The sequence below is a fragment of the Boleophthalmus pectinirostris genome, unplaced genomic scaffold (assembly GCF_026225935.1).
Source record: "Boleophthalmus pectinirostris isolate CB_2022bp ecotype Guang Dong unplaced genomic scaffold, ASM2622593v1 HiC_scaffold_19, whole genome shotgun sequence".
Lineage (NCBI taxonomy): Eukaryota > Metazoa > Chordata > Actinopteri > Gobiiformes > Gobiidae > Boleophthalmus > Boleophthalmus pectinirostris.
Window position 1 is genome coordinate 18536289 of NW_026571140.1, and position 10554 is coordinate 18546842.

A 10554-nucleotide genomic window follows, 5' to 3' on the forward strand; every position below is an offset into this window, starting at 1 on the left:
GCAATGGTAAAGATGTGGTGCCCAAACCATTACTTCCTGCTCTTAGTTCAGAAGTACTATCATGTTCTTCTAATCCAGTCAAAAGTATGCACTATTTTTGTCCCTGTTTTATAACTGACCTTTTAGATAGTCCTAAAATATATTTACTAAAGCACTCTGAATTTAAACTTTGCACCATACAGTATTAATTATAAGCAGTGTATTTTGCAAAGGTAAACCAGGCCTATGTCTTTTTCCGGTGATATGAGTTCTTTCAAATTAGATGTTAGTGCCCTTTTGCGGTTTTCCTTTGACATTTCAATGGCTTAGTGGATTTTTTGTGTCAATTTTCCAGGCTATTTACAGTCAATTACATTGCGCAGACCAACCAAGGAGAGCAGAATGGATGAGAATATTTAACAACTCTTTGTTTCCCTTCCTCCCGGCTGCGTGCTGCTTGCTCTAAGTCCCTCCTCTCAGCACCGGAGACGGATTGATAGATACCGCTACTCAACCGAAAGATTTGCCCCCCGCCAGCATTCAGCATGTCTGAACAATGCATGCATTCTGGCACTGCCACTAAGTATTATGATAATGTAGTGCTTAGCTAAACGGCCCATGTTAAACAGCATAACCTGGCACACTGGTCCAGCAATAGTGTCAAGTCATCCCACTTGCTGCAAAATGCTCCACATACACACAAAGCTATGTCCAACTGCATGGTCTATAATCTTCTATACAAGCAGGAGATCTGGAGACAACCGCCTCCACAGTACATCAGCAGCAGGGTGTAGAAAAATATAAAAAGTGAAAATTCCCAAGACAACCATGAGTCCCCGGAGATCCCAAAAATGCCCAAAGTTAGGATTCGCAAAGCACAAAACATCTGCTCTAATTCATGCATTATAATCCACATGAATTAGTCATGAGCAAACACGCCATATTTTGATCTGCCTTTAAGACTATAATTATGGTGTAATTCTGTGTGCAGAAAAAGGTAGTAGAAAAAGGTATTACTTTATATTACTTTGCTCCATCTGGTTAAAACTAATATTCTGAATTTAAAAATATGTTTTAAATGCAGCTAGGCACTAAAGCTTCATAAACTTGATGTTTTTGGATGCCACTGCAGAGCTCATTACAACCTCCTACTCTTATTACACTTATATGTTTGTGTTACTGCTTATGAAGAAAATGTGGATTCAATCTGTGATAATGTTATCTGCTGCCTCCAAGGCCTTTGTCATAATAGCCTTCCACTGTGTGCTGGCATATTAAGCATTCCTCTCAACAGTGAGGTGCACTGTAAGGCACAAATATGCAACAGTTACACAGTTGTATTACTATCACTTCTCAGAATCAAACAGCAAGGGATTTTTTTTTTTTTTCAGGAGGCACAAGAAAGACATGGTGAAATTAAGGTTGTATGTCACCTGGCTTAAAGTGTGGATGAATATAGTTGTATTTATTTTTACTCCAAAGTTATCCAGAGTTTGGACTTTCACAGACATTTCAATTATAATCATATTTCAAACATATATTGTACATCTTGCTATACATACAAATTGACTAAATACGGAACAATACAAGTTAGAGATACTCCTTCATATATTGCACTATTACTCGTGAAGATGAAATATAGTACAATTATGAATTTAAAAAAATTGACATATTATTGCAATAATAAAATATGTCAATCAATAAAAATGAGTGAAAAGACATCAATTAAATTTTTTATGATAAAAAATTTTAAGTATGTACCCAATTGGGTGTTAAACTTGTTAGATTGGAGATCCATTATGTTTCACTGGAGAGCTTTTTCAACTCTTCCCTTATAAATATTCTGTTCACTTGCAACCTCAACTAATCCCATTTTGTTACTCTGGTATTTGCATGCTTCCAACAGGTATCACACATTGATGTAGCAAGAGCCATGAACAGAGTGGAGGTAAGTGGCCAATAAGAAAAACTCATCCATATAATGCGTTTGTGAAATTTTATTAAAAGTGTGCATGCCTGCGCTCTCAAAGTGACTTTGAATGTCACGCAGGATGAAGTGGGCATAATGCATACATCAGAGGGACCTTGGAGGAGCCTGATTGGAGCAGGCAATACAGTCTGGCTTTGGAAAAGGATTATCCTACTCGAGGTACACGTCCTCCTTCAAGTGTTGACATTCAGGGATGCTGGAGGACAGGCGTAAACACCACAAACATGGGGAATATTGTTTTAATCGATCATAAGGCTCTGAGGAGCAGAGCAGTGGTATAAAAGACCTATACAGACATGGGATGCTAGTTGGAGAGGAACAGGTGGCGCATGAAGACCTTCAGGGTCCATGCACACAGTACAGAGCCAGGCTGAGGCTGCTGCTCCCACTAGAGCGCTTGATTCAGGCAAATCAATAAGATCACGAACTGTGGCCACAGGCACACATGTCCTACATAATTTGCTTGCTTTCTGAATAGATTATTTATAGTAGTCAAGTGCTGGCAAACTCAATGGATCCTACAACTACCCAATGATGACAGAAAAATAGCAAAATTATACATTCATGGAATAATGGAATGTTGTTGTAACAGTGGTATTGATCATTTTCATGAGTTTATTTTTCCTATCATAATGATACTAAATGTACTGTATTTAACAGTAGCATATCCATAAAGAAAGTTTAGGTACTACTACTACTACTACTACTACTACTACTACTACTAGGTTATTTCAGAAATGGCACATTCTGCTACAACTGTTAAGTAAAACAAAGGCACTAATCTGTGTTATTAGTGAAAAGGGAATCGGCCCAGCTGTGATCTTTCACTAATAACTACGCCTCTCCGGACCTAAAGGGGATTTGACAAGACCAACGAGGAGATAGCCTGCTGGATGTCAAGCTCTACTATTATCCCGCTTTGTACTTCCTGACTGCACGCCAGCCGCCCACGGAGCAGCCGCGTTACAATGCAGCTGCCATGTAAACACTATTTTCCAACACTAATGACGTGCTAAAGAAAGTGGGCTAGCGAGCGAGCACCGAGCCAGCACATGTACGGCAGCAGGCAGCGGCTATAGCGTCCACGCGTGTCCCGCCCCCTTCCTTCCCCCTTAACGGGAGCCAATGTAAACACACAAAAGCAGCTGTAGTATTCACATGCGCGAACAATTAACCCCACTTCACTTCCACGTGTGAGAGGGAAGTGCCCCGGTCAAAACATATGTGACATCAGAGTTACGGCTCAAGTGTGCGTAGACATAGCGTATAGCGAACCAACCTTTATGCATTCCCGTGAACCTGTCTTTCAGTACAGTGAGTTCGTATATCTTTCCGAATTCCTCAAAGAGCGGTTTGAGGTCTTTTTCCTCCAGGTTGCGGGGGATCTGGCCGATGAAAAGCTTGATGGCGTCGTGGTCCTTCATGGGGATGGTGTTCTGGCCGATGGTAAGCCCGTTCATCCTGCCGGCGCTGTTCGTGGTGCTGAAGCCATTCTCTTGCTGCACTCCGTTTGCAGTGACTGTAGCCATCTTTCCTCAATGGGGCCGGCTCTCTCCACTCTCTCTCTCTCCACACGCTATCTCTCCTCCTACCCCCCTCTCTCCTCACAACTGCACAGCGCACACCCCCTAGTCTCCTCGTTATATGTCCCCTTTCCTCCTCCCTCTGGCTCATCCGCATCCGTGCCTTCTCTCCCTTCGGACTAAACTCCCTTGTTTGGACTCAGCCACGACGACTTTATTATTTATTTTTACAATCTAGGCTCTTTTTTTTTTTTTTTTTTTTTGTATTTCTATCTTCTTTTTATAAGTCCAACCCCACCCCGCCATCCACCCACCACGTCCCGTCAGTTGCCACTCTGGCCGTGACGTCACTCGCACTCCTCTGATGAGGCCACGCCCACACGCATAATCAGCGGCGGCTCCGCCAATGAGAGCAAAGCAAAAGCTGAGGACGCCACAGGACAGTGTAAGAACGCAAACATTGGTGTGGAGTGAAGAGCAAGGAGCATTTAAATCCCGAGCTACTATTTAGACTATATGCCGGAGATTTCAAATATGGTATAGGCCATTAAATAACAGCACTACTTTTGTTATAGACAGAGCGCTAATGATTTCAATGCTAATGTCTTCCATTAGTCTGTATGCACCACTGATTTTTATGATGCAGCTTGCTGTTGTGTAAATAATTGCCTTCATTATGCCTTTCAGTTGATCCAGAAGTCACACAAGTATATAGGCAGCAGGACCGTGAGCGTCAGAGTAGCAGTTATGATCGACACAGCTGTGGAGTGTTATCGAAATGTTCACTATGGTAACAACTGTCAAAGCCAGTCCTCAGGAGCCAGGGCCCTGCTGATTTTCATTCTAACAATCTAACAGGGAATATTTTACACCTGGGAGACCAGCTGAATGCGATTAACTACCCAGGAGGTAGAAAAGCAGAGCTCCTCCAGGGATTACGTCTGAAAACGTCAGCTTTGACTTGTGATTTTATAAAGCACCCATGCCCTTTTCAGAAAACATTTTCACTGATAATAAATTAAAGAAACACAAAAAAATACTTGAGCTAAAAATCTATTCATGGATGCATGCAACTAGTGCAATGACCTTTTTAAACTGATGTAATGCAATGCTATATAGTAGCCTTTTTAGTGCTGGTGTTGCTGATGTTGTTTTGCAAGTGGACTTTGCTTTATATTTTTCATGTCAAGCCTGTGAGTTTTTCAGATGATTGAGAGGGAGGTTGCAGCACTGTTAGGTGCACAGATCAAAAGCATATTCCAGTGAATAATTAAAAAGATAGCCGCATGCTGAGAAGAAACATGTAGCAGCATCAATTTGGCCTTTTCAAAACAAATGTACTTGTTTGAGCCCTCTATATTGGATGTAAAAGATATATGAGGTGGACAAACAGAACTTTGAACTGCAGCTAGCTCCAGACTTAAGATTCAGGGGCTGTCTGTGTCGCTGTCCGTGGTGCTGAATGTACATTCAGACCACAGCTCTGGCCTGTATGGACAATTTTATCAGTTTGCTGCTGAAACCTGTTACAGTTTATAGAGAACTAAACAGTGACATACAATTATTTTAAAATCTGCTTCATGAGCAATTACACTGTATGAAAACAGCACACTTTCTCTCAACTAAATGAACCATTCTTCCTGGTGATGTGTATGCAAGACTTTGATTCCCTTTCCCTCTGTCCCCATGCAAATTTGACATTTGCAAGCCTTTTGTGTGCCTTAAATAGTGTTCCCATATCAGTGAACAGCATTATCTATCACAAATAGACATCAGGGTGGCCACCTCTCCCCAAAACATTCCCTGGTATGATAAGCACACACATTTATCAGGTGTCGTTCCACTGGGAATTGGACGTCATGCTCACCAGTCTACTGTTGAAGAGTCCCAGTGCAATTTGGTGCGGATCTTGTTTAGCTTTTGATGGATTATGTGCCTCCCGTTCTCCGTGTCTGCACTGGTTTGTTAACCCCTGGTGTCTGTCAGAGGGATGTACATGTGGGACAGTCGTATTCGAGAGCTAACAGTAACATCTGGCAGCGTGCTTAGCTTTGTGATGAATATTTATTTAATTCAGATTTAATCAAGTCTTCATAGACCTTCTTATCCAATGTCCTGCCGAGCCTCTGTTATGAATGGAAATCAAAATTACAATGAGTGTCCCAGGTTGATACTGCATGTGCTGTTCTATCCAAATTCAAAGACACAGCTAATTTAACTCTAGTGTTGTCTATGGACTTGGAGATTTTCGTTATCCATGTTTTTGTCATCTCTCAGAGGGAAGCTTGCCGGCACAGCTGTGTAGACTCGGAAAGTACCTGCCAAAAGGAAAAGCAAGTACCACATGATCTCGTCAATTATTCCTGTGTGTAAGCATCCTCTTTGTTCCAGCACGGGCAGAAAGGTTGACAGGGTACCTCTTCTTGTCTCTGCCAAGCTCAACACCTGGATGGCTGCACAGGGCACCTCTGTCGATCCGTGCTGTTCCCAGACAAAAGGGCTGCATGTGTCGCTCGGGCGCTGATTTAAAGAGCAAGTCAAAAGAATAATGTCTCCCAAGGATGTTTCTCACCTGCAGACACATTTTATTCAAATTATTTCTGGATGGAAAATTCCTATTAGCAATTTGATTTTTTTTTTTCCCCACCATCCCTGCCTTAAAGCAGCTCTAATTCATATTACTGCCATCAAACCCACCACTCACCTACCACCAGTAAAGCTTGAGTAATCTTAATAATACTATTTTCCACCTTAAAATTTGGACATCCTCAGACACATTTGGACCTCCAAAGGTTTAGCAGGTTGCCCATTTACCAGAAGATTGGCAGTTCAAATTCAATTTATTTTCTACAGCCAAAAGTCAACAGCAGTCACCATGCAGGGATTGACAAAACTACTGATTTAAATAGCAGAAAATTTGAAAACTCAAACAGGGAAACAGTCATTGGGTAATAAAAGATAAGCAGATTGACCAACATTCAGAGGAAACAAGCAACTGGATAACTGTGCCTGGGGCATCCTCATCCTTAAACCTACCAGTATAAAGACTTGTTAATTAAAATAAAAACAGTAGGGAAAAAAAGGCTGTGAAGGAGAGATCCACTCCCATAGTAGATGTGTTCAGGACTGACACACACCCACTTGCAGATAGAGTTCTAGTCTGTAGAGCAAGAGTCTACTCAAGACAGAGGGATAGAGGGTGACTCATTCAGGATATAGGCTGTGGGTCAGCCAGCAATATGAGGTCATCCAGGCAGGTGAGGGACGGGGAGGATCCGGGTCCACAGGTCAGGATCGGGGCATGGAAGAGGCCAACTGAGATTTAGTCATCACTGGGACAGCCAGCAGCATCTCATTCTAGTGTCCCTTGTAGAAGTTGATGAAAGAAAAAGACCAGCAGTAAGGCTCCATCTTTAAGTTAGCTGCTAACCATTAGCATGTTAACATTTCAGCTGGTTGAGCTGTTTTGTCTCTATAATCTTGTTACTATGCTCTGTTTAATGGCATTCCTCCAGTCTAATGGAAAACATCAGGTATATTCTGCCTAACTAGAACTAAAACAGAATAGGAAGCTGTGCTAAATGTGTCAGCAAACTCATTTCCATTGTAAAAAAAGAAAACATATTTATAAGCATTTCACACAATTCAGCTACTATTTTCCAGTCATGAGCTGGCACCATCGCTGTTTTTATTACAGAAATTATTCACACCACTGTCAAGGTGACTTGTTAGAATGTCACAGGCACTCCACTTGAAAAAGCTACCAAAATATAGTACCTTGAAGGAGGCAAAATCACTGGCATAAGTCAGGCATTGTGGCTAACAGCTCGGTGTCATGCACAATTCTCTTATACTGTGTGTTCATTATCCCATTAAACTAGATATATGCGGTGGGCCAAGTGGAACGTAGTCATGCATGAACATTTCTTACTGTCTGTTTTGTATGGGAGCGCACCAGAAGAGCAACTATTGATATTCATGGCACAGGCTGTATGAGGTGTGACAGTATTTTTGTGAATGTGTGAGTGTATATGGTAATACTGGAGCAGACTGGAATCTCAACCATAGCTGCTAGCCAAGAAAGGGGGCTCACAACATCCCCCCACCTACACAAAAACATTCAATCATACACTATCATTTTCTCTTAAAACACAATTTCCTTGCCAGTTCATTTGTTTCAGCGCTGTGGGGGAAAATGTGCACTGGCACCGTTTGGCTCTAGCCTGAGTAAAAATCTGATAAATTAAGTTTTTTATAATGAAAAGGTGTGTTACATCGTTTCTGTTTTGTAGTTTGACGTACATATATTGGAGTCCTTTGCAGCACACTTAGCTTCACTTGTTATGCAAAGTAATGACTAAATGAGAGAAAAACAAATCAGAGGTCATGGAGAGCGCAATGAGTCATCGGCTTTCTGGCAGATAATGAATCCCACAATGCACTGCGGCGGACCTCCCCAGAGTACGGCCATGTTGGGTTTACATCCAGTGCTTTTTGCATGTAAATGTACTATTTGGTTTGCATTAACTGGGAAGTGAGTATGTTGCTGTGGCTCTTGCTTGAGGGGATGAAGTCAAAAGTAGTTTTGAGGTTTGGACAGTGACGCCTGGGAGCAGGACACATGAGTAAACTGCCCTGTGCCAGTCAGTACAAATGCAGATGTGACGAGTTAAAGGAACACAGTGTACCTTTTACCTTTTCTCTGGTTCACACATTTGGTTTCATTTTGACTACCATACGGACTTTAGCATAATTTCGCACACTTTTGAATCTTTTCACAGATTACGATGGTGTACAGTGTACTGAAATAAGTAATGCACATGCAGCCCACTTTGTCTGTGCCAGATAGTGTCAGATTGGATAGTCGCAATATTGTTGGTAGATACTTTCCTGTTCTTTTCTTATCTTCTTAGGAGTAAGGCTGTAACATTGTACAAATCTTTCAGTGCCATATTTTTGCTGAATTCACCTCACGTTACAATATTTATTATGATGCTGTATAAAGGCTCATGCCACTTTAAAACTATTACTTTCTCTAGGACTTTGTCCTGACAATCCCTTATTGTTATCATTAAAGGGCCCATTTTACACTATTTTCTGATCTATGTTATAATGTTGTTTCCTGATCAAAAACATAAAAACATATCCAGTTTTGCTTCATTCAAACATGTTTAACACATAAACCCTGCATATTTAGACTTGCTCTCTCAAACAGAAAACACTATAGGAATGCAGGAAGTGCTCCACTGTCTTTTACTCTCTACACCTTCACTAGAATCATTTGGACAGTTTCAGCCAATGAACTACCAATCTCTACTGAACTAAAGGTAAAAGGTAGCTGTTGACTTGAAAACTCACAAATCGCAAAATGACACCACAAAGTAGAGCATTTTGAGCATTGGAGATGCACACAGAATAATAATAAAGGGTTTCTCAAACATGTGTGACTGAAACAAAACACAGCTCCATGTATGCTTTTGATGAGGTAACACTATAACATATATAAAAGCTCATAATCTGTTTTGTGTAAAATAGGAACATTAATGTCATATTTCCCTGTCAGTAATTCTTCATATTGGTGGCAGTGAAACAGAGAATAGATTATTATAAGAATTGATATTGTGTTATCATACAACAAAGATATAACATTTAATACAATCTTAGAATACTTTACCCACTGCCACCAGAGTTGTAGAGGAGGAGAACAGAGCATTTTAATTTGTTGAGATGTTTAAAGTTTTGAATATAACATGGTGTTGTGTTGCTTTAAACATGCAGAAGAGTGCTGCAGTTCATTGTGCTTTACAGAAGGTATAATCGTGCCGTACACGCTCTCCACCCACTCCACTTCCCTCCGGCTGTTGTTTCGATGTCAATTTTCCGTCATCCTTGATTCCTCTGATGGGCTCTTTAAAGTACCTGTCTATCTATTAGCACACCACGAAAATGCTGAATTTAAGCTAAACAAAAGATAGTTTTCTTCATTTAGCCACAAATTACAGTAAGTCTTTCATAACTAATAAAGGTTGTAGCTTAGCAATAACTGTTTTTGATGAAAAATTAATCAAAGTGCGCCTTTTCAAAGCCACAAAACTTGAATTGTCTCATGCCCTATACTTTGATAAAGTTGACCTACTTTTTTTGTCTTGCAGATGTTTGAAAAGTTTCCACACAAACTCGCACACACACACAAGCCGCACACATTGCTCCATCGGCAAGCCAAAGAAAGTTCAAACGCTGGTGAGGCAGACAATTACATAACAGTTAACTAACAAAGAGCGTGCCTCATTAGATTATACTGTGGAGCATTACTGCATTAGGAGGGAAGGGGGATGTGAAGGAGATGAGGTCAGGAGACGATAGGATCTGGTGAACCAAGGACAAGGTTGCAGTAAGTGATTTGGAACAATAAGGCTTCTGCCAAAAACAATAAATGCAAAGTAAGCAGAAACTGACATAATAAACTTTGCAACTCTTTTCCAAAACAGTGCACTATTAATTAGGAATGTACAATATTAAAATTTAAAAGCCATGTTCACACTATAAAGTTTTTTATAAGGTTAAAGTAGATTTTATTGCATTTGAAAATCCTTGGCATGTCCAGGAATCTATCCCTAGATTTTGAGCTTCGTTAGTATTCCCTGGCTGAATGATTTGCCTTTTGTACACATTTTAGGTTAAACATAGTACATTATCTATAAACATAAATACATAGATGTAGGCCTGACAAACAATCACGTTTATCAACTCAAATCTACTATTAAATCACAGAAAGTAATGGTGGTAGTAGAATGCAGAAGGGTATTAGGTTGGTATTTACTGTTGTATTTATCAAACTGTGGGGAGTAACTCTGTATACACACTCACATTATGGGGACCTGCCCCCTTTATTCCGAAAAAAAAAAAAAATCATCTCCCCGTTATGGGAACTTATTAATATTATATCAACACGACTTAAAGTTCAGATATTGGTTAAAATAGGTTATGGTTAGAAAATAAATGACTGTGTAGAGTGATACCTGCTGCGTCTTCTTATTCCTGCATGGAATATTAGAATATAAA

The 10554-nt window shown here is 40.4% G+C and overlaps 1 protein-coding gene across 1 annotated transcript in view; it reads right to left on the reverse strand.

Moving 5' to 3' along the window:
- celf6 (CUGBP Elav-like family member 6) overlaps positions 1-3393 on the reverse strand; it is a 134888-nt gene extending 131495 nt beyond the window's left edge. The window contains 1 exon segment of the mRNA XM_055154985.1: positions 3249-3393. Coding sequence (XP_055010960.1) covers positions 3249-3393 — 145 coding nt within the window.
- Between the last annotated feature and the right edge of the window lie 7161 nt (positions 3394-10554).